The sequence below is a fragment of the Amphiprion ocellaris genome, chromosome 24 (genome assembly GCF_022539595.1).
Source record: "Amphiprion ocellaris isolate individual 3 ecotype Okinawa chromosome 24, ASM2253959v1, whole genome shotgun sequence".
NCBI lineage: Eukaryota > Metazoa > Chordata > Actinopteri > Pomacentridae > Amphiprion > Amphiprion ocellaris.
Window position 1 is genome coordinate 9,865,157 of NC_072789.1, and position 25,492 is coordinate 9,890,648.

The 25,492-nt window shown below is 37.4% G+C and overlaps 1 protein-coding gene across 6 annotated transcripts in view; it reads left to right on the plus strand.

The window, feature by feature from the left end:
* LOC111581945 (inactive dipeptidyl peptidase 10-like) overlaps positions 1-25,492 on the plus strand; it is an 82,591-nt gene that overhangs the window by 16,866 nt on the left and 40,233 nt on the right. For 4 of the 6 annotated variants that reach the window (XR_008600823.1, XR_008600824.1, XM_055008447.1 and 1 more), the window contains exons 2-4: positions 20,390-20,504; positions 20,747-20,842; positions 24,734-24,828. Coding sequence is in view for 4 of the 6 variants with exons in the window: in XM_055008447.1 (XP_054864422.1) it covers positions 20,390-20,504; positions 20,747-20,842; positions 24,734-24,828 (306 nt within the window). In the remaining 2 variants the exon portion in view is untranslated. Of the gene's footprint in view, positions 1-3,730; positions 3,908-14,044; positions 14,198-20,389; positions 20,505-20,746; positions 20,843-24,733; positions 24,829-25,492 lie in introns of those variants that run through there. The other 2 variants (XM_055008450.1, XM_023290366.3) reach the window with 2 other exon arrangements.

The window sequence follows — 25,492 nt, forward strand, 5'->3', positions numbered from 1 at the left end:
GCATCATAGCACAGAAACAGCTCTGGTGAAAGTTACTAATGACCTTCTCATAGCGTCAGATAATGGACTGGTCTCTATACTTATTTTATTGGACCTTAGTGCAGCATTCGATACAATCGACCACAAACTTTTATTACAGCGACTAGAACATTCTATTGGCATTAAAGGGACAGCACTGGACTGGTTTAAATCCTACTTATCAGACAGGTTCCAGTTTGTGCATGTCAACAATGACTCTTCTGAGCATACTAGGGTTAATCACGGAGTTCCTCAGGGTTCCGTCTTAGGACCAATACTGTTCACATTATACATGCTTCCCTTAGGCAACATTATTAGGAAGCACTGTATTAATTTCCATTGTTATGCTGACGACACTCAATTGTATTTATCTATGAAGCCAAATGAAACTAATCAGCAAGCTAGACTGCAAGATTGTCTTAAGGACATAAAGACCTGGATGACCTATAATTTCTTACTACTAAATTCAGACAAGACTGAAGTCATTGTATTTGGCCCCAAACATCTTAGAGAATTGCTTTCAAAGCATATAGTTACTCTGGATGGCATTACATTGGCCTCCAGTACTACTGTGAGGAACCTCGGTGTTATCTTTGACCAGGACATGTCCTTTAACTCGCACATAAAACAAATCTGTAGGACTTCCTTTTTCCACCTGAGAAATATTGTGAAAATCAGGAACATCCTGTCTCAGAGTGATGCAGAAAAACTAGTCCATGCATTTGTTACTTCTAGGCTTGACTACTGTAATTCCTTATTATCAGGTTGTCCCAATAGCTCTCTGAAACATCTACAGCTGATCCAAAACGCTGCAGCCAGAGTACTGACGGGAGTTAGCAAGAGAGATCATATTTCTCCTATATTGGTTTCTCTTCATTGGCTCCCTGTTAAATCTAGAATAGAATTCAAAATCCTTCTTCTGACATATAAAGCTCTTAACAACCAATCTCCATCATATCTTAAAGATCTGATAGTACCATATTACCCTAGCAGAACTCTTCGCTCTCAGACTGCAGGCTTACTTGTTGTTCCTAGAAGTAGAATGGGAGGCAGAGCCTTCAGTTATCAGGCACCTCTCCTGTGGAACCAGCTCCCAGTTTGGGTTCGGGAGGCGGACACCCTCTCTATTTTTAAGACCAGGCTTAAAACCTTCCTTTTCGACAAAGCTTATAGTTAGGGCTGACTGGGTGACCCTGACGGGGTGAGCTGGTGTTTTCATTTGCACAACTGACTTCCCCTCTTGACGTCCCTTTAGTTTGCCCCTAGTTATGCTGCTATAGGCCTAGACTGCTGGGGAACCTCTCTGGATGCACTGAGCCCTTCTCTAACTACCTATGTATTTACTATATATACCATTATTGCATTACATTCACTCTGTTTCTTTCTGTGTCCTTTCTCCGAGTGTCCCTGGTCCCAGAGCTGGATGCTGGATGCTTCAGATGTGTGGCTGTGTTTTATGGTCCTTGTGTCCCACCCCCCCACCTCTCTATCTCTACCCCTCTATCTGTATCCCTCTATCTCTACCTCTACCCCTCTATCTCTACCTCTCTACCGCTTCTGTCCCTCTCAACCCGCCCGGCCAGCAGGCAGATGGGTCCCCCCACATTAGAGCCGGGTTCTGCTCGAGGTTTTTTTCCCTGTTAAAAGGGTGTTTTCCTTGCCACTGTCGCCTTTTGGCTTGCTCTGGGGGTCAGGCATATGGGTTCTGTAAAGCGTCTCGAGACAATTTGACTGTAATTGGCGCTATATAAATAAAATTGAATTGAATTGAATTAATGAAACCAGAATACATTTTAGCTTGTGTTGCATCTTCAGTATGTGCAAAGAAACAGCAGCAGAACACCTGTCTGGGGGAGATGGTGAAGGAATTAAAAGAGAATTTTTTATACAAAGTCAGTAGCAGAAGAAGAAAAACACACATTACAGCTTCTGTGTCATTAGTCTTCAAATCACTACATTTTTAGAAGAATGTCTGCTGCGTTACCTCTGATTTACCTGAAAAAATTATGGCATTAATTTTGTATATTGTTATATGGGAAATTCATCATGATGGGAAGCATGGTGGTGGCAGCGTCATGATGGGAAGCATGGTGGTGGCAGCATCATGATGGGAAGCATGGTGGCGGCAGCGTCATGATGTGAAGCATGGTGGTGGCAGCATCATGATGTGAAGCATGGTGGTGGCAGCATCATGATGTGAAGCATGGTGGTGGCAGCGTCATGATGTGAAGCATGGTGGTGGCAGCGTCATGATGTGAAGCATGGTGGTGGCAGCGTCATGATGTGAAGCATGGTGGTGGCAGCATCATGATGGGAAGCATGGTGGTGGCAGCGTCATGATGGAAAGCATGGTGGCGGCAGCGTCATGATGTGAAGCATGGTGGCGGCAGCGTCATGATGTGAAGCATGGTGGCGGCAGCGTCATGATGTGAAGCATGGTGGTGGCAGCGTCATGATGTGAAGCATGGTGGTGGCAGCATCATGATGTGAAGCATGGTGGTGGCAGCATCATGATGTGAAGCATGGTGGTGGCAGCGTCATGATGTGAAGCATGGTGGTGGCAGCATCATGATGGGAAGCATGGTGGTGGCAGCATCATGATGTGAAGCATGGTGGTGGCAGCATCATGATGGGAAGCATGGTGGTGGCAGCGTCATGATGGAAAGCATGGTGGCGGCAGCGTCATGATGTGAAGCATGGTGGTGGCAGCGTCATGATGTGAAGCATGGTGGTGGCAGCATCATGATGGGAAGCATGGTGGTGGCAGCATCATGATGTGAAGCATGGTGGTGGCAGCATCATGATGGGAAGCATGGTGGTGGCAGCATCATGATGTGAAGCATGGTGGTGGCAGCATCATGATGGGAAGCATGATGGTGGCAGCATCATGATGTGAAGCATGGTGGTGGCAGCATCATGATGGGAAGCATGGTGGTGGCAGCATCATGATGTGAAGCATGGTGGTGGCAGCATCATGATGTGAAGCATGGTGGTGGTAGCATCATGATGTGAAGCATGGTGGTGGTAGCATCATGATGTGAAGAAATAGTGGTGGTAGCATCATGATGGGAAGCATGATGGTGGCAGCATCATCATGTGAAGCATGGTGGTGGCAGCATCATGATGTGAAGCATGGTGGTGGCAGCATCATGATGTGAAGCATGGTGGTGGCAGCGTCATGATGTGAAGAAATAGTGGTGGTAGCATCATGATGGGAAGCATGATGGTGGCAGCATCATCATGTGAAGCATGGTGGTGGCAGCATCATCATGTGAAGCATATTTCAACACACCACAAACATGCAGGTGAGTTTATATCAGTGAAAAATGAGCCCAAAGTGAGGAAACATGTCACATGAGGATAAAACCCCCGGAAACAGGCTGCGGTTTGGCAGTTTAAGCAATAAACAAGTAATTATATGACTGTATTTAATAGCAAACAAAGGCTCAGGTAGATTTATTTTGCATTTATCTCCTCATAAAAACCCACTTTGGTCTGATTTAGCCTTTTGACACAGAAAGCGGGTGAATTCGGCTCAGAAATTCCCCCCCGACGCAGAATTAGATTATCAGACGCCAAGTGAAACTGGGTTGACTGATTTCAACTTGTGAATGACACCATTTTTTAGGTAGTAAAATCAGAACACAGGGTTTTTGTGTGTGTGTGTGTGTGTGTGTGAGTGTGTGTGCCAGACGTCTGTTTACTCTGCAGAGAAAAGCCAGACGGACAGACGGACGGATGCTGCTGGCGAGAGCAGTTTGCAGTTTTTAATACATTGTTTCTTTAAATTGTTTTTGGATAATTCTGTGCAACTTTTGAGGCTTTGTGCAGCAGCTGAGGCAGAGTTTGAAGCTTCACCATGATGGATCCAGAGCTCAGGTTCATGGAGGTGAGGAGTCTCTGATTTCTAGATTTGTTCTGGGCCTTCACGGCTGCAGCGTTCTGCACGTTCCGCGTATATTTATATGTGAGATAAGGTGGTTTCACGTATGGTGATGTTTTCTGGTCCAGGGAGGTTCATGGAGGCTCTGAGAAACAGAAACGCCTCCTCAGGGACTCAAACTGTGTCACTGTGTTGTTGTGATTTATGAATGAGCTGCAGGTTGATTCTAAGAGGACTCGAGCCAATAGAAAAGCAGGAAAACTCTCATCTCTGCTCGCTTTTGTTTGCAGCTGAAAGACGCTTTTGTGAGGAGGATGTAGTTTAGTTTCTGTCGTATCCTGAAACATGTTGTTGCTGCACTTTAAATCCATGTGTCCAGATTCAGTGATGTTTTAACATTTGTGACAGTAAGATAAAAGCAAGCTGTTTTTAAAAAAAATTACAGATTTCTATTTAACAAAACTTTATTTAGTTAAATTACAGACAGTCATTAGTAAATTATAGAAAATATCCACTAAAATCATAGAAAAATCACAGAAAAAAGTTTACACATACACAAAATAACATCCACTAACGTATTTAAATCGGGGAAAAAAAGTCCGTATTTTACAGATATATGCCGTTATTTCAAAGAAAAACTGTAAATAAAGATTTTAGTAAAGTAATTTACCTTAACCCAAAAAAACCCCAAAAGTTGTAACATCCACAACTGCATTTAAATCAGCAAAATATCATTATTTTACAGCTTTTTCTATTATTTGAAAATAAATTTATGTATATTAAGGATTGAAAAATATAAATATTTACCTAAATGATTAGTTTGCTGTGTGACAGATCATCCCCGTTTTGCTCATTTACAGGGAATATCCTGTTCATTATGAGAAAAAATAAACAAACAAAAAATTGTAAACTGTAAAAAAACAGACCAAAACTATAAATAGTAATTAAATTAAATTAAATTAAATTAAATTAAAGTTTAGTTTAGTTTGCTTTATTTTGTTAATATTCTATTAAATCTGAGAAAATAAATAAACAACTGTATAATGTAAAAACAAAACGAAAAAACAGACCACAACTATAAATAATGCCCACATGAACAAGCCTCATTTTATTCTACTTTTATCTTGTTTTGTTTTTTTGCATTTTAGCATTTTATTTTATTTAATTTTATGTATTTTGTTTAATATTCTGTTAAATTAGAGAAAAAAAAATTTAAAAAACCTTGAAATTATAAAAAACAAAACAAGAAAACCGACCAAAACTATAAGTAATGCCCACATCAAAAGGCCTTGTTAATTTAATTTAATTGATTTATTTTATTTTATTTTATTTGGAAATCTTTCGGTTGTTTACTCACCAAGGTTTCCAACACTTTACCCAAAACAGACAATTTGTAAATTGAAGGATGGCTTGACTGAGTGCTAGAAGACTCAGCGATTTGTTGTGTTTGGATCAAACTAAATAGAGTCTGGGTTGATTTTAACAACACATTTACTTCTGGTTGGTCCTGTTGATTTTGGGTGGAAGACATCTGTTGTCACTCTTGGTCAGTTTAATATGGGTTTGTTGAAGAGAATCTACAAAAAAAGACTTGCGGTTTATGCAGTCTCTTATATTACATTATTTAATTTGTAATTAATCTTTATTGCTTTGTTGAAATCTGCTTTCACTTTGACATGAAAGAGTCTTCTGTGTTGTTGCTGTAAATTCAAAGAAAACTTCCACAGGAGGTTAAATTCTTTTTTGAAAATTGACTTTATAAAGCTTCTTTTTCAGCTGTGGCTTTTGTATGTTGGCGCAGGATAAGTTTGACTTTTATTTGTTGCCCGGCAACAGTCATAATATGAAGAAACAGATGAATAATTTAGCTAATTATAGTAAAAAGTTCAACCAGGCATGAATGTAAAATCATGCAAATGCATGTCTGAGGTCAGTTCATGTGACTGTTCTCGTAGCTGCTGTGCTAAAATATCTCTTTATTTTAGTTTTTCACAGTCCTCCTGAAATCTACCCACAATAGTACCCTTGAGTTTGGATGGAAATATCCCATCATGCATCAGGAACATGACTAACAGGTGTTCAGCTCCACACTCCCACTCACAGCTCCTTGTTCTGTTTGAAGCTTCGCTGCTCAGAGCTGAAGGTCGCGCTGCAGCAGAATAAAGACCCGCCGTGGCAAATTCTCTTTAATTAACATAATTTAAAGGTTCGGTCTTCATTTTAGGTTGTTTATTCTCTTAGGGAGGATGTGGAAACACTAAAACAGACTGCCAAGGTCCTCGAATTAGGACCTGAAATCATCTTAAATCAGATTTTAAACGAAAAATTCAGTTAAAATTTGTGCTACATTTGCACTAAATAAAGAACCTTGTTTAAACTACACCTTAAAATATTAATTTCCTCACAATTTTTCTCTTTCATCTTGCTTTTCCTGAACAGTTTGATGTATTTTTCATGCACGCCAGTAGAAAATCCTATAAATGGTTCGGTTTGTGCTTAAAGACATGAATTCACTTTGAGTACTGAAGGAGCTACTTCCTCGTACTAAAAGAATCTCCTTCAGACGTTTATCTGCAACACTTCAGCTCTACATCTTCCTGTTGTGCCATTCAAGGCTGCCTTCATCTTCCTCCAAATTCTCTGAATAGTTCTAGTTTCTCAAACAAAGATAAGAGATCTATTATGAAGGACACAGAACAGAACCAGAGATGCCCAATAATAGGACAAAACCAGATGATTACTCTTAGAAAAGTGGCGTCTTTTTCTCTGCATAAACCCTCTGAACTCCTGGAAGTTTTAGAGTGTTCTCAGAAGAAAAAATGAGAAAAAAGTTGGCTCAACATCCTCTAGATATTTAACTATTTACACTTTTGGAACCTCTACAAATTCATCGTCCTTCTCTCTGCTCCACACATCAACTCTATCAATGTTTCACCATGCTGAATGTATCGAACCACTACTGTTTCTGATCCATGATGCTTTTATTTTGTTGATCCAGCGTGTTTGATTTTCCTTTGATTTGTTTTCATTCTGCAGTTGAGCAGAAAACTGAATTTTTGTCATCTAATTGCAGTTGTTTTTTTTGTTTTTTTTTTTACAGAATACAGTTGATGCAAGCAGTTCTTTATTTGTGATTATTATTTAAATTCAACATGCAGAATTAAATGTTTTTGACGAAATATCACACTTTGGTTGAATTTCCTGGCAGAACAGTGTGGATGGTTAGTTCAAGGACCGTTGTAAATCTGAGGTTTCTTCCTGTTTTTGCAGTTTCTGGCTGGTAAAAGGTGTAATTTTAGAGATCTTTTTTTAACTTTCAAACCTGCTTGTGGCCTTGAAGTCGTGTTTTCTAGCCGCAAATGTGTAAATATTCCAAACTTCCAGCCTGGAGTCTGCAGTTAGTAAAGACAGCGAGAAGTTAGATTGAAAAAGTTCTGTAATGAGGCAGCGATGGGTGTTTCTCAGCAGCAGTATCTTCCTGCTTGGAGTGGATTGTGTTTCCCAGAGAGAAGCAGCTCTAACCTGCTTCAGTCTGGATCCTTCTGGGTCAATTAACCCACTTTCTTATCAAAAACAGACTTTTGAAGCAAACATCAGTGTGAGTCTGCAGGTTAATTACATTCACCTGCTGTCTCAGGTGGAAACCAGTCCCTGATTAGACCAAGCTCAACGGTTGTGACCCATTAAAACAAAGTTAACTGGATCCTTTTTCATTTTTTATACTTGAGGACGATGCTTTTTATTATTAATGCAGGTTTCTCAGTCAAGGTAGAAATCAATGGAAGATTCTTTAAGAAAAACATTTTCGTTAGTACTATTAGGATTTAATTAGTTCATGATTGGAGATTTTTTTTAAAAATTAACTGTTTAGATTAACTTTCAAAGTTGCAAACAGTGTTTTAATTATTTGAGTCGACATAATATCGTTGACAATTGTATCAACTTAATATTGTGTCGAATTTCAACTCAACTTTCTACAATAGTTTAGTTCAAAATTAAATTCAAGTTGAGGAAACTAATTAATTTGATCATTTAGTCTTGAATTCAGGATTACAACTCAATAAACACAACACAACATACACAGCACAGCATATAGAAGTACACAACATACACAACGTAAACACACAACATACACAACACACACACACAACACAACATATGCAAAACAACACAACATGCACACAACAAATGCAACACAACATACACAACACAACATACACAACACAACGCACACACACAGCACAACATACGCAACACAACATACGCAAAACACAAATGCAACGCAAAATACGCAACACAACATACACGACACAATATATTCAACACAACATTACACAAAAACTTGCACAACACAACATGTACAATGCAACACAACATGCACAATACAACAAATGCAACACAGCATACGCAATACAACATACACAACACAACGTATGCAACACAACGTACGCAACACAACTCAGCACAACACAACGTACACAACATATGCAACACAATGTATGCAACACAACATACGCAACACAACTCAACATACACTACACAACTCAACAACCACAACACAACTTAGCATACACTACACAACTCAACATACACTACACAACTCAACATACACTACACAACTCAACATACACTAACAACAAACAATACAACACATCCAACAGAAACAACACAACATAGTTCCACTGACAGTTTCCATAATTCTGAGAGTTTGCTTCCAGCTGTTGAGTGTCAACATGTTTATTAAAGTGTAAATATGATCATAAACTACAACTTGTGCAGAAGCACGTTCATCTCCAGACACACACAGAAGCTCCAGCACTGCAGCAGAATTGAGGTTGTAGTTTGAGGACGGAGGAGAGGATCTGAGCCTTGGGGAACGTCGCTGAACTTCCCAAACAGCAGCAGAGGTCAGAGAAAGAGATCGTTTCCACGAGGGCTCTGATTCCTCCTTCTAAATATTTAATGGACGAGGGAAGAGAGTCCAGCGGAGCTCTGAGGATCTGCTGCTGGCCTCCTTTTCCTCCATCATCTGAATTTTCGATCCGTGTTTTCCCTCCTCGTCCTCGCTGTTGGTTGACTTTCCGTTAAGTGCTCAGGAAGTCATGCTGCTGCAGCTAGTGGTGAGCGGCTGCTGCATCCTTGAAGCTTGTCGCTATTTAAAGACGCATTAGAGGCATCAGAGAAGAGCTGAGAATCTGATGCTGCAGGACGAGACGACAAGTGAAGGCAGCACGATCTCTGGATTCATTCATGCTTCTGCTCAAGTACAAAACAAGGGAAGTTTGGGTTGAAAATTTGAATGTGTAAAAAAACACAAACAGCAGCTTTCAATTAATTATTGAAAATCTGAGACTTTCCAATGATTAAAAATACAGTCATTAAAAAAATTACACCGTTTACTTTGTGAGTCAATATTGAAGCCGTGTGATAAGTGACATCAAGAAATAATTGTGTTTTTGGACACTTGAACTTCATTTTCATCTGGATCGCTCTCCACTCCATGCACAAATTTACATTTCAGATAGAAAATCATGTAAAATAGATAAATATGTTTCCACTATTAACCCTCTGAACTCCAAAACCTTTGGGGAAGTTAGAAAGCTGTGTTATTGTTGTAAAAAATCACCAAAATTACACCATTTATCACAGCCAGAAACTGTAAAAACAGAAAAAATCACTGGATTCTCCCATTTCTGATGGTTTTTGAACATACCATATGTGACGTGTGGCTCCACTGGGAAAAATAAGCTTAAACTCATGCTATTTCATCAAAATCATTTTATTCTATATGTCTCTTTCTATAAAAAAAAATCACTAAAAATAAGTAATTTGCTGCAACCAGATTCTGTAAAAAAGTAAAAATTCTGTGATTCTTGGTGCAACTGAAAAGCTATGAATGACTCAGCTGTGATCAACAATCACATCATGAAAATTCAGGGACTTTTTGGTTGCACAGAGCAGAGAGGAGACGATTCTATTAAAAATATAAATCATTAAATATCTGTAGTATGTAGAGCCGACGTGCAGTATTTTTCTAAGTTCTCTCTACCTCTAGTCATGATTGTTCTGTTTACATGGAGGCACAAAACTTTATATTGTTGTGAAAAATGAGCCCACAGTGAGTAAAAATGTCACAGGAGCAACATTAAGTACATACATCTTACAAACTGTCACATAAAAGATGTAATAAATATAATAAATGCCCAGAAATGTAAGACCTGTTGCAGTTTTATTTTGCTGTAGAAACATGACTTTTTTTTTCAGACTGGTGGTAAGAAAGTAGCTAAAATTTCTCCACCAAACTTTCAATCTGCAGTTTATTCTGAAGGCTTTTGACAGGAGGGGGTTCTTCAAAGATCATTCAGTTCATGAGTTATAGAACATTTTCGTCCTAAAACATGGTGAAAATTGACTTTTTCTCTCCGTGTTGACAGGTTTTTCTGATTTATGGAGTGATAAAAAGAGAAAATCAGACTTTAGTATGTGAAGAAACTGGTTTTATCTAATTGGAAATGAGATAAACAACATGTCAGAGAATTTGTCATGTAAAAACGCATTACCTTACTGTAAGAAATCAACAGGGTGGAATCTGCATCTTGCATGAAAGCATCTTTAACCTCTGCTGCCACATACGACTAACAGTTGAGTTTCCAGTGTCTCTTCATGACTAGAAAACTGACCTTGATGTGTAGAAATCCGTGCAGTTCACTGGATGTAAACCTGCCTGCTGTACGCGGCTGACACATGTAATAATGTCACCAGGATTCCAGCGAGGAGGTGAATCCGAGCTAACAGAGATGCATTATGACAAGCTGATCAATCATCATGCGGCCCACTGACAGCATGGGATACATCCGCCGCTCTCCTAATGGTTATCAGAGGCTGCATCGTTGAAATTAATGCAGGATTCAAGGTCAGTTTGCTGTACGGCCTTATGCACATGTTGAGCCTGCGATGTATAAACAGGCTCAAACGGCTCTGCAGCATTTCACTAGTATGGAAAACGCTGTAGAATGTCTTGAGTTTATTGTACGTTTAGGTGATTTTGAATCATTAGATCTTTTTGGACATTAATCGATAAATATGAACTCTCCTACACTTTTAGTACTCATGCAGCACCATATTATCACACTGCCATTTCTGTTCTTCACTGTCAGGACGATGCATTCACTGTGGTAGTCCTGACCAGATTCACACTAAACATGCTGGACTCTTGGTGGTCATTTTGTATCTTTTTTTTTGTTGTTTTCATTTTGCATATTTTTAGTGAATTTTGTGACATTTTGTGGTAATTTTGTAGCTTTTTTAGAATGTATTTGAGGCCGTTTTCTGCCTTATCTAGGTCATTTATGTCTCAATTTAGTCATTTTGCATTTATGTGGGATCGTTTTGTGTTTTGTTTTAGCTATTTTGTGTCTCATTTTGGTCACTTTTCACGGATTTGTGTTATTTTTGTCACATTTAGTTCTTCATGCATGTGTTTGTGATCAATTTGTGTCTCATTTTGGTTATTTTGCATGTGTTTGAGATCATTTTATTTCTGAATTTGTTCATTTTTTGGTCATTTTACATTGCAACGGATTGATTTTGTGTCTCATTTGTCTCTTTTTGGTCATTGTGCACATCTTTGCGGTCATTCTGTTTCTTATATTAGTCATGTGATGTCTTATTTTGGTCATCTTGCATGTATTTACATTAATTTTGTGTCTCATTGTGGTTAGTTTGTGTCTCTTGTGGTCATTTTGCATGTATTTGGGGTCATTTTGTTTCTTCTTTTGGTCAGTGTGTGTCTCATTTTGGTCATTTCAAACATCTTTTGTGGTCATTTTATTTCTGAATTTGGTGATTTTACATCTCTATGTATTGATTTTGTGTCTCATTTTTCTCTTTTTGGGCATTGTGCACATCTTTTCAGTCACTTTGTGTCTCATATTGGTCATGTTTGTGTTTTATTTGATCATCTTGCATGTATTTACAATCATTTTGTGCCTCTTGTGGTCGTTTTGCATGTATTTGTGATCATTTTGTGTCTCATTTGGATAAAAACTGCATTTTTCCAGTACACTGTGTTCTAAATATTGCATCCCCTCTGAAACCTATCCCCTGCTTAATGTGTTCCCCCCTGTGTTCACATGAAATCCAGCCCTCATGCACACACATAATGCACACATGAGGAGATAAAGCCCCTCCGGCTGCCTTGTGTTTTTGCCGCCATCTTCATGCGTTTCCATGTCCATCCCGTGGTCTGCATTATTTTTAGCTGGGCGGTGGGCTCGGCGTGTCTTTAGGGTTTTCTCGGTGACACCTATCCATTTGCATCCAGTCGCTCAGCAGCAGGAAAGGCCAGCTGGTTTCCGATCTGCTCGATTGTCTCTCCTCGGAGGGATTTGAGGCGGTCCGGTCCATTCACGCTGAGCTGTAATCCTGTAATTTATCACCGAGGGATGCTGGATATCACAGAAGGGCCCTCAGTCCCCGAAGTGATACTGTAGGAATAGTAGAGTGACATAATCAGGAGTAAAAATACCACAAAGTACATCACACACACTCACTGTAAGTCTCAGTGGGAATATATTGCACTGCAGCACGGCTTCATCCCCCAAATACTGTTTTCATTTTAAATACACAGTATTAGAGACAAGCTGCTGCAGTAAACTGGTGATTTGGAGGTAAATTAATAATGTTTAATTTTTGGCTTTGTTGCAGCTTTTACTAACTGTAAACTCATAATGTGACTCCTAAAGGAGATAAACAGGAATTCAAGCAAGTAAGAGGGCTGTTTTTTGGGAATTGGATCTTTATTGTGATTTTTATTTATTTGTATCTGATTTTGGTCTTTCTGTGCTAATTCTGTGTCTCATTTTGGTAATTTTGCATATTTTCATGGTTGTTTTGGATCTTTGTGGTCATTTTTATTTTGTTCTGTCCGATTTAGGTCATTTTGTGTTCTTTTGTTGTAATTTGGTAACTCATTTTGGTTGTTTTGCATCTGTTTGTGCTCATTTTATGTCTCATTTTGGTCATTTTGGTTCTTATTTTTATTATTTTGTGTCTTATTTTGATTATTTGGTGTCTTTTTTGGTCATTTTGCATCTCGTTTTGGTCATTTTGTTTCTTATCTTGGTCATTCTGTGTCTTATCTAAGTCATTCTGTCTCTTATTTTGGTTATTTTGTGTCTTATTTTGTGTCTTATTTTGGTCCTTCTGTGTCTAATTTTGGTCATTCTCTGTCTTATTTTGTTCATTTTCTGACTTATTTTGGTCACTTTGTGTCTTATTTTAGTCATTCTGTGTCTTATTTTAGTCATTTTGTGTCTTTTTTTGGTAATTTTGCTTCCCCTTTCTGATCAATTTGTGCCTCATTTTGGTGATGTGTGTTTTTTGTGGTAATTGTGGGTCTCATTTTAGTCGTTTTGTATCAATTTTTGGTCTTTTTGTTTCTGTTTGTGGTCATTTTGTCCCTTGTTTTAGTCGTTTTGTTCTTCATTGTGGTCTTTTTGCACATATTTGCGTTCATTCACGTTATTGTCTCATTTTGTGTCAAATTTTTTATAGTTTTGTGTCACAGTTTAATCATTCTGTATCTCGTTTTGGTCAAGCAGTGTCTCTTTTTGGTCATCTTGTCCCTCTTGTTTTGCATCTTTGTGGGTATGTTTGTTTTGTTCTGTCTGATTTTGGTCACTTTGTGTGGTTTTTTGTCTTACTTTGGTCACTTTGTGGGGTTTTTTTGTCAATTTTGTGTCTCATTTTTTGTCATTTGCATGCATTTCCTGTGATTTTGCCTCCAATTTTAGTTGTTTTATTTCTCATTTTGGTTTTGGATCTTTGTGATGCCTTTTCCCCCCTTTTTTGCCCCGCATTATTGGTAATTTTGTGTCTCATTTTGTGTTATTTTCCTTGTCTGTGTCTTATTTTGGGTAGGAATTGTTTTGCATCATTCTGGTCATTTTTATTTCTTTGTGATAATTCCATATTTGATATTGCGTATTTAGATTTTTATCAGAAATGAGGATCCCACATGAAATCAGCTTTCTACACACCAGACTTTACAGAAACGAGATAGAACCATACAGTCTATGGATAGAACACGCCGGTCTGGCAGAGCAGCTTTTATTTTGAAAGGCAGAGCGGAGCCTCGAGCTGATCGCGCGCAGCTGTGTGAAGAAGCAGCAGAAGAGGAGTCGCGCGGACAGGTTGGATGTTATTACCGGGAGACCGGCGGAGGAACCGGACGGCAGCATGACGGCGTCCAAAGACCACACGAAGAAGAAACCCAAAGAGAGCCAGCAGGAAGAGGTACTGGGAGGAGGACTGGGGGGCTTTACTGGGAGCTGTACTGGTTTCTACTGGGAGGCTTTACTGGTTTCTACTGGGAGGCTTCACTGATTTCTACTGGTAGCTGTGCTGAATTCTACTGGGAGGCTTCACTGGTTTCTACTGGGAGGCTTTACTGGTTTCTACTGGGAGGCTTCACTGATTTCTACTGGTAGCTGTGCTGAATTCTACTGGGAGGCTTCACTGGTTTCTACTAGTAGGCTGTACTGGTTTCTGTTGGGAGGCTTCACTGGTTTCTACTAGTAGGCTGTACTGGTTTCTGTTGGGAGGCTTTACTGGTTTCTGCTAGTAGGCTGTACTGGTTTCTGCTAGGAGGCTTTACTGATTTCTACTGGTAGCTTTTCCGGTTTCTACTGGAAGGTTTTCTAGTACATACTGGTCTCTGTGGAGACTCCGTCTGGTTTCCAGTGTGACAGCAGCTCTTTATTTTCTTTATCAGAATGATTTTTTTCCATTTATTTTCCAGAATCTCAACAGAGTCTCCAACAGGAATCGACAGGAAACAACAAACTCTCTCTTTGTGGTCAACTTGTGTGTCATTTTTTACTTCCAAGTGTATTATATGGTGGATTTGAATCTAATTTTCTTAATTTTGTGTCTAACTGGGGTTGTTTTGGGCCTGTTCAGCTGTTTTCTCGTTAACTTTGGTCAGTTAGCTTCTCATTTTGGACATTTTCTTTGTCTAATTTGGAAGTCCTGTGGCCTTTTTGTGTCTCATTTTAGTTGTTCCTTGTCGTATTTGAGTCATTTTGTGTCCTATGTGAGTCATGTTGTGTCTCATTTTAGTCATTTGGCTTGTATTTGAACACAGTTTGTCTTATTTTGTCTTATTTTAGTCTTTTTGTGTTGGTCCTTTAACACGTATTTGAACTCGTATCGAGTTTTAGTTGTTTTGTGTGTCATTTTCTTAATTTTGTTTCTACTTGTGATCATTCTGCACCTGTCTGGCTGTTTTCCATCTCATTTTGGTTATTTTGCATATATTTGCACCCATTTTGTTTCTCTTTTTTTTTTTTAACTTTTGTGTCTCGTTTTTTTAATTTTGTGTCTGTCTTCATTATTTTTGTCGTTTTGTGTCTGTTTGTTAATTTTGCCTCTTGTTGTGACTATTTTGCATTTTGCCAGCACTTTCTGCCAAATTTTGGTCCTTTTGTGTCACATTTTCCTCAGTTTGATGCAGTTATTTGGTCATTTTACATCTGTTGATTGTTTTATAGCTTTTTTGTCACTGTGTGTCTCAATTTTTATGTGAAGCATAGAGTTTTTGTGACGCTATGTCCCATTTTAGTCCCATTTTGTACATTTCTGTCATGTGCAGGTGTCTCATTTGGCTGTTTTGTGTCATTTTATAGTGATATCGACTCATTTAATGGTCATTTTGACTCTCTTTGTGATTGTCAGCGTGTCATTTTGGCTATTTTGTGTCTCTCTGGTTGTCTTGCATCTTTGTGTAGCTGCACATTTCGTCTTTAGATATGTGTAATATGTTTGTTTTGTCACCAGAACCTTGTAAAATCCTGTTTTACCACCTGAATATTCAGACTGCCGATGTATGTCTGTGTTTTCCCCTTTAACCGTCAAACACACACTCCCCGGATTTCCTCGCCTGCTGTACTTTCCAGCGTAGTGAGTCCGATTCTGCAGACTGTTGTGTTGCTTTGTGTCCACTGAAGCACAAACTCAGGCAGGAATTATGTCCGAGATGTTGAACTAATACTGTGCAGGAGTCGATGGAGCAGCTCCACCTCCTGCTCCCTGCCAGTCACCAATTTCTGCCTCGTTTTGGTCCTTTTCTGTCTCATTTTGCATCACATTTTAGTGGTTCTGCTTGTCTTTTTGGTCCTTTTGTGTCTTTTTGTCATTTAGCACGCGATTTTGGTAATTTTGCGTCTAATTTTTGACATTTTGTGTGAAATTTGGGTTGTCTTGCTTCAGATTTTGGTAATTTTGTGTCTAATTTTTGTAATTGTGTGAGTCATTTTGGTCATTTTAGTCATTTTGCATGAACTTTGGGTCATGTTGCTTCAGATTTTGGTAATTTTGTGTCTCATTTTAGTCATTTTGTGTGTTACTTTATTCATTTTGTGTGCCATTTTTGTGATTTTGCATCTCATTTTTGTATTTTTGGTCCTTTTTGTGTCTTTCTGTAATTTTGCATTTGATATTTGTCATTTTACATCACATTTTAGTCATTTTGTGTGAAATTTGGGGAATTTTGCATCTCATTTTGGTCATTTTGCGTTTCATTTTGGTAGTTTTGCCTGTCATTTTGTTCCTTTTGTGTCTTTTTGTGTCTCATTTTGGTCATTTTGTGTGAAATTTGGGTCATCTTGCTTAAGATTTTCGTAATTTTGTCTTATTTTAGTCATTTTGTGACTAATTTTGGTCTTTTTAGTCTTTTTGTGTCTCATTTTATTCATTTTGTGTGCCATTTCAGTCATTTTGCATCTCATTTGGGTATTTTTGCATGTTCTTTTGGTCCTTTTTATATGTTTTTGTAATTTTACATCACATTTTATTAATTCTGTGTGAAATCTGGGTCATTTTGCTTCTGATTTTGGTAATTTTTTGTCTTATCTTAGTAATTTTGCATCTCATTTTGGTCATTTTACATCTCAATTTGGTCTCATTTCTGTAGTTTTGCCTGTGATTTTGTTCCTTTTGTGTCTTTTTGTTATTTTGAATGTCATTTTAATCATTTTGTGTGAACTTTGGGTCATGTTGCTCCAGATTTTGGTCATTTTGTGTCTTATTTTATTCATTTTGTGTGCCATTTTAGTCATTTTGCATCTCATGTTTGATATTTCTGCATGTTATTTTTGTCCTTTTTGTGTCTTTTTGCAATTTTACATTTGACTTTTGTCATTTTACATCATGTTTTATTCATTTTGTGTGAAATTTGGGGAATTTTGCATCTCATTTTGGCCATTTTGCATCTCATTTTCGTAGTTTCGTCTGTCATTTTGTTCCTTGCGGGTCTTTTTGTCATTTTGCATCTCATTTTAGTCATTTTGTGTGAAATTTGGGTCATGTTGCTTGAGATTTAGGTAATTTTGTGTCTTATTTTAGTGATTGTGTGACTCATTTTGGTCATTTTATTCTTTTGGTGTCTCATTTTATTCATTTTGTGTGCCATTTTTGTCATTTTGCATCTCATTTTATTGTTATGTTGGTCCTTTTTGTGTTTTTTTTGTCATTTTTTGTGTTTGATTTTGGTCGTTTTGCATCACATTTTCATTTTTTTGGTCCATTTTGTGTCTTTTTGGCATTTTGCATTTGATTTTGGTCAGTTTACGTCATATTTTAGTCATTTTGTGTGAAATTTGGGTCATTTTGCATTTGATTTTAGGAATTTTGTGTATCATTTTGGTAATTTTGCTTCTGATTTTGATCTTTTTATGTTCTATTGTCATTTTGAATCTCATTTTGATAATTTTGTGTTTCATTTTGCATCTCAATTGAGTCATTTTGTGCCTCATTTTGCATCATACTCCCTGGATTTCCTCGCCTGCTGTACTTTCCTGTGAAGTGTGTTTGATTTTGCAGACTGTTATGTTGCTTTGTGTCCACTGAAGCACAAACTCAGGCAGGAATTATGTCCAACATGTTGAACTAACGCTGTGCAGGAGTCGTTGCTCAGTGTGAATCTCTTTCTGCTGCTTCATTAATTAAGCACTTTCCACCTCAGCGGCTCTACAAGTGACATAGATTGTTGTTGACACGTTTTAGTCTCCTTGTGTCTTCACGTTTTATCATTATAATCCTCCATTTACACCAAAGTCAAGTGGAGTCAAGATTTAAAGTCCTGTGGAGCGTTCAAGATGAAACATGATCCAAAATTATCACAACTGTTTCTCCCTGCTGCATCTCTTGTTGTCGTAGCAACAGTGGAGGAAGTACGTGGATCAATTTTGGTCATTTAGCATCTCATATTACTTATTTGTTGTCTAATTTGTGTAATTATGAGCCTTATTTTGGTTACTTTACTCATATTATGTCTCATTTTGTTCTTTTTTAGTTGTTTTCTATCTCACTTTGGGCCTTCTGTGTCTAATTTGCATCATTTTGTGACTTATTAGGGTAACTTTGGTCATTTCTGTATGGAGTTTCCAGGTACTCCGGCTTCCTCCCACAGTCCAAAAACATGCTGAGTTTCATTGATGATTCTGAATTGTCCGTAGGTGTGACTGTGAGTGTGATTGTTTGTCTGTATATGTGGTCCTACGACAGACTGGTGACACTGTGGTCATTTAACACCAAATGTTGTTGATTTTATCTGACATTTTGTTCAGATTTTGGTCACTTTGTGTCTCATTTTCATTGTTTTACTCCTACTGTTGCATGAATAGACAAAGAAAATAGTTGCACTCCTGCTGCAGATGAACCAGGTTTTCTGTTGATTGTTGTAAATCTGAGAGCAAACAGCTGCTTCTCGTCAGTATTATTGTGTTCCTTCACACCTCTGCAGCAGCAGGAAGTGTTCTGCCCACCTCTGCTGTTTGTGCTGGACAATGTTCAGTCTGCTGTGATTGAAGTGTGAACGAGGAATCACACCGTCTGTCTTCATGTTTCTGTCTGTCACCTCTGGAAGAAAAAACGATTTAGATGCTTTGTAACAGCTGCCGCCCGACACAGTGTCGCTGCTGGAAACACGGCGGCACACGTCCACAATATGAGCTTTAACCGGCATCATTTCCTCCTCTTCTCTCTTCTCAAAGTCTCAGGTTCAGGTCAGACTTTTATCATCAGAAGTGGGAAATGATGTGAGCTCAGAAATGAGTTTGTCTGCTGCAGGTCAGAGCTGAGAGGACAGACATGTGAAAGCTTTTGTCTGATGCTGTGTTGGTGGATAATCAGTGTTCAGTCTGGACAGGATAAGTCGAAGCTGGATTGACTTTGAGTGTCACGTCGCCCAAGAAACAAAAAACAGCCTTTCTGTGGTCTTATTTTGGTGTTTAACCAGCAAACACCAACTGAGAACTTTACTCAGTCAGTCATTTTATGTCATTTTGTGTCTCATTTTGGTCATTTTGCGTCTCATTTTTGGTAGTTTTGTGTCTCATTTTTGTCTTTTTGTGTCTCATTTTGCGCTTTTTGTGTCTCATTTTGGTAGTTTTGTGTCTCATTTTGGTCTTTTTGTGTCTCATTTTGGTAGTTTTGTATCTCATTTTGGTAGTTTTGTATCTTATTTTGACCATTTTGCATCTAATTTTGGTAATTTTGCCTCTCATTTAGGTAGTTAAGCTTGCCGTTTTAGTCCTTTTGCATCTCATTTTGGTTGTTTTGCTTGTCACATTGGTACTTTGTGTCTCATTTTAGTCATTTTGCATCTAATTTAGGTGGTTTTGCATCTCATTTAGGTCATTTTGTGTCTCATTTTGGTCATTTTGCTTCTCATTTTGGGTATGCGTCTCATTTTGTTTCTCATTTTGGAAATTTTGAAACTCATTTTGGTCATTTTGCTTCTCATTTAATTTTGCTTGCCATTTTGGTCCTTTTGTGTCTTTTTGTCATTTTGCTTCTAATTTTGGTTGTTTTGCTTGTCACTTTCGTCTGTTTGTGTCTCATTTTGGTCCTTTTGTGTCTCATTTTGGTCTTTTTGTCTCATTTTGGTAATTTTGCATCTAATTTAGGTAGTTTTGCATCTCATTTTGGTCATTTTGTATCACATTTAGGTAATTTTGCTTGCCATTTTGGTCCCTTTGTGGTTTTTTTTGTCATTTTGCGTCTCGTTTTAGTAATTTTCTGTGAAATTTGGGTCATTTTGCGTGTGATTTTTGGTAATTTTATGTTTTATTTTAGTAAATTTGTGTCTCATTTTGCGTCACACTCCCTGGATTTCCTCACCTGCTGTACTTTCCAGTGAAGTGAGCGTGATTTTGTCTGATAATGTGTTTGTGGATAATCGGTGTTTAGTCTGGACATGAGTAGGAGCTGGATTGACTTTCAGCGTCACGGCACCCAAGAAACAAAAAACATGATGTGTAACCAGCAGAACTCCAGAGAACTTTCCTCATCATTTTCTCTTCATCACAAACACTCCTGATCCTGTTCCAGCTGTAGATCGATGCTCACAGCTTGAGAATGAACCACATCCGCAGGAAACGGTTTCTGAAGATGACGAATGATGTGCTTTTGTGAATGTGTCTGCAGGAGTTTGTGGACGTCAGCCCGCCGCAGAGGAACTGGAAGGGCATCGCCATCTCGCTGCTGGTGATCGTGGTGGTGTGCTCGCTCATCACCATGTCGGTGTTCGTCCTCACACCCGGTACGACCACAGAGGAGAGTTTCAGTGTTATTTTACCCCTGAGGAACTTTCCAAACCTATAAAAATTATTGTTTTTGTTCAGAAATGCAAAAAAAAATTTACTTTCTCACACATTTTAACAGGAAAATATGGATAATTTTCTCTCATATTGTGTTTTTTTAGAGTTAAAAAGTAAATTTTCATTTTTTTTCTGAGATAAATCATGACACATACCTGGATTTCCTTGTTTTGTTGTTTCCCAGTTGAGCATCTTGGAAGCAGTAAGTCCAGACTGACTGTGGCGGATCTCTACAGACCAGAGTTCAGCATTCACAACCCGGAAGCGACATGGATCAGCGGTGAGTTCAGGGACTCTTCATACTGCAGGAAAAATCCACTCTTTGGTCTGAAACGACCTCCAGAAAATGTGGATCGAGTTTTATTTAACGTTCACGTTTTAGTCCCAGCTTAGGTTGTAAGTAAATATAAATGCATTGTTGCACAGTGCACATATTAAATACTGTTTAAATTATGTTTTTGGGCACTTGAACTTCATTTTCATCCGGATCTCTGTCCACTGGATGCACAAATGGAAAATAAGACAAAATAGATAAATGTACATTTCCACTATTAACCATCTGAACCCCAAAACCTCCAGGGAATTCGGATTCAGGTCTGAAAGTGGAGAGTTTTTGTTGTTTAGCTGCTTCCAAGGAGACAGATTGTGTTTGTATCTGAGCAGCAAACAGTAAATATCAGATAGGGAGCTGAAGAGGAGAAACTAAAAGGTTGTTTTTGTGGTGGATTGTGGAGCGTTGATGACTAAATATATCCATGACACCTTTGTGGAGGCCTGCTGTTAGAACAGAAGGTGTTTGATATGAAGCAGCATGTTTACCTCCACAGGTGCATCATATAATCATCATATAACCATATAATCATCACGTAAACATCATGTAATCATCATGTAATCATCATATAATTACTGCTCCTGCTGCTTCTCATTATGGAAATGCTGCTGGTTCATTCTCTCATAGAAGCTCACTGGATCTATTATAAATATTATAAATATGATTTTATGTCACAACTGCACTGACTAAACCTGACTTGTTTTCCCCAGTTTTCTTAAAATACAGTGAAATCACTTGATTAAGAAAATTAATTTACATATTTACCCTCCTTAAAAAGACCAAAACTGTAAAGAGCATGAAAAAAAATCATCATTTTACAGATATTTTTTAGATTTTTATTGTTTTGTTAATAATACCTTGAAAAAAATAAGAGATAATAATAAGAAATTTAATTGTCTTAAACAAACTGGCCAAAACCGTAAATAATGTCCACATGAAAAATCTGTATTTTTTTATAAATAGTCATTTATTCAATTAACATTTATTTTCAATTGATAAATTACAGATAATATTTATTAATATTGAGTAAAAAAAATTTCCATTTTTTAGTGTACACAGTTTAAATTGTATGTATTATAAACTGCTTTTTAAACAGTATTTTTGTAATTTATTTTATTGTTTAGTTTTTTAATAAATCTTCTCAGTTGTTAAATTACAGATATCGCCAGTAATATCTCGTAAACTCAGGTTTTTTTTTTAAATGTTTTTTTTAACCATTAAAAAATAATCCTTCATTCATATAATTTTCTTTCAATTAAAGGCAAGTATCTGCACAATAACTGATTTTTTTGCAGTTCATTCAGATTATTTGAATGTGGATGAGAGTTTCCAGCTTTGGGAAGTTATTGTTAGTTTTTTCTTGACTTGGTTTATTGATCGAACACACAGGATCAATAGTAGAGCTGCAGATGTTGGCTGCTGCTGAAATGGACACTAAACTATTTCATTTCCCAATAAACTCCTCTGACAGTGGATAAATAATGAACAGAAGCAGGAACCAGTTAGCTGCTGGTTTGTGCTGCTGGATCCCAGTAATGAATGGGAGCCCAGCAGAATCAGGCGTCCCATTAGCTGTTAGCTTCAGACGGATAATGAAACTGGGAGCATGTTGCCGCTGTAAATCTAAAACGGATCAGGTGTGATGGGAGTCCAGGGTCCCGGTCTGGATTTACTGCCGGTTCTCCTGGAGCTGCTCCGGCTGTAATTCAAACACAATGGAAAACTGCTTCCTTGTCAACCTGCGACTCATTTCTTCTCTCAGACGTCTGAGTTCAGCAGTAATTTTCCAGCAGAGATGCTCGCATCGTATCTCTAATTATCGCTGGATCGATTCTCGGAGCGGAAACAAAGCAGGAAAATCACAATAAAAGAAGAGAAACATTTTGTAAAATGGACCAAATCTCAGCATAAGATCACTTTACATGTTTGATTCAAAAATTTGTGAAAAATTAACCGTTTTCTTAAAACAAATTCATGCAAAACAAAAAATATTCTATGCTCCTTGACACAACCAAAAAGCCATATGGGACTCAGCTGTGAACATCAGTCAGGTGACAAAAAATCTGAGACTTTTCAGCTGAACTGCAGGCTGTGTTTAGACACAGAGCAGCATGGAAAGAAATTATTGAATAGTAAAATATCTACAGTGTGTGTCGTCTTATTTTTTTTTCAGGGATGATAACAGCAGTGGAAAAATGAACACATTGATTTCAGGTTTTTACAATTTTTATGCATCATAATTAAAGAAATTCAGCTTTAGTTTTTTTTCCTTTTTTATGATTTATGTTGTTCTACCTGCATCATCCGACAGCTCTCTCTCCTTCTTCATGGTTGTTTCTATGGAGGTGCAGGACTTTATGTTGCTGTGAAAAATGCAAAAGACCGTACAGTGTTGTCATTATTCCATACCGCTCTGATTCCCTCGAGTCATCGGCAGCATTATGGACGCTACGTCGATTCCCGACGTTGCCACGGTAACCACATAATCTACTTTTGTGTATGACGAGTATTTATGGAGCTGGAACGTGCCTGGTGAATTATTCATGAGGCCGCTGTTTACGTCGTGTGATCTTAAAATCTGGTTAACGTGTTTCTGCGGGGTTTTAACCGGAGATGCAGAAGCAGCGTCTTACGTAACGCAGTATGAGTGTAATCAGCTGTGGATGAAGCTGCTCGGCGCTCGGCTCGTCATACCTGACTGCTAATGAGGTCTGTACAAACGAGCTTCATGTTTAGCAGAGAACCCAGCGAATAAATCAACACGAATGATGCATTATTTATGGTGATATTATGTAAAATAAATAAATTATGTGGGGACAATACAGCAGCGGTGTAATACTAATAGATTGGAGCTAATAAATGCAAATAAAATAATAACAACATGATCAAAAGTATGTGGACACCTCAGTTCATCCCAAAGGTGTTCGACACTGTAAAAAAAAAAAAAAAAAAAGAATAGTTTTAATGGTTATTGAACAATTTACTCTTATTTTTTCAGATTTTCCCTATTTTGTTAAATTGCACATAATTGCTAGTAATATCACAGAAGAACAGTATTTATTTAGATGTTAACTTTAAATCTGGCCACATTGACATCCACATTAAAAGTCTGTTTTTCTATTTATATATATATATATGTATATATATATATTTTTTTTTTTTTTACACTATTGAAGTTAAATGTACCATTTCGTGCTGTTTTTTTTTTTAATTAAAGTGCTATTTTATACATTTTGACTTTTAAAAAAGAAAAACAGGTAATAACCAGTAAAATTGCTGAAAAAGCATTAATTTATCCTTGAAAAAAAAGCGAAAGTGTATCTGTATTTTTACACATGGTAATTTGTTATTTTACAATATCACTGTGAAATTAGAATTTTTTTTAACTGTATTTAAATTAAATTTAGAGATATTTGGAGTTATTTGATCGAAAAAATCTGTACAGGAAGGACTGAAAAATGGTAAATAACAAGAAAAAATACAAGTATTTAATAAAATCACCAACAAAAAGTGAATTTATATGCTAACCCTAAAATAAAAAGGCCAAAACTGCACATCATATCCACAAAACATATTCAGCAATTTATTGCATTTATGCATTTTTGCCTCTTTTGACTTAGTGCAGCCAAAATCAATATATACTCATATCAATATATTTATAGTAAATATTTGCAGTAATAAAGTATATTTAACTCCTTTTACTCACATTGCTTAATACTGTTATTACATAAGACTCTTTATTTTGACTTCACAGTTTAGTTCAGTAACTTTTATACAAGTTGCTGCCTGTTTTTTATTTTTATCTTTTTTAATAGTTTGTGTATTTTTATTTTCTTTCAGATACGGAGGTGGTGTACAGGAACAGAGACGGTCACGTCATCAAGTTTGACTTCGTCCTGAACGAGACTGAAGTCATTCTGACCAACAGCACATTTGTAAGTGTCGTAAAGGCTTTAAAATGTTACACTGGTATCATTTCAAGTTCACATTTACTCACCCTCCATTTATTCTGTTTATAAATGTATGCACTCAGCTTCTGCAGCACTTGAATTACCATCACACTGATCGATAATCAGTTATGTTATTATTCATGATAATAAAATTGAAGTACATTTGTGGGGATCGTTCGCTAATTTAGGGCATAGATGCTACAATTACTTGAGAGGCATGTTATCTTTAAAAAATTACCAAAATTACACCATTTATCAGCCACAAACTGCAAAAACAGATTCTTGAACAATATGTGTGATTTGCAGTTCTATCAGGAAAATTAGCTAAAGCTATGCTTAAAAATTCCATATACATATTTCATCAAAATCATTTTATTCTACATGTCTCCTTTTTAGGACATCACCCTAAATAAAATCTCTGTAAAAAAAAAATAAATTAAAAAAAAAAAAAAATTCTATGCTCCTCTGTGCATCTGAGAAGCCATGATTGACTCGGTTCCAACGAAACAACAAAAATTCAGCGACTTTTAGGTGTTTTCAGAATAAAATAAATGCAGCATAGATTAAAAACAGTATACAGAGCAGTGAGTTGTTGGAGGATACATTCAGCACAGTGAAACATCTTTGGAGAGTTTTTGAGCAAAGCAGT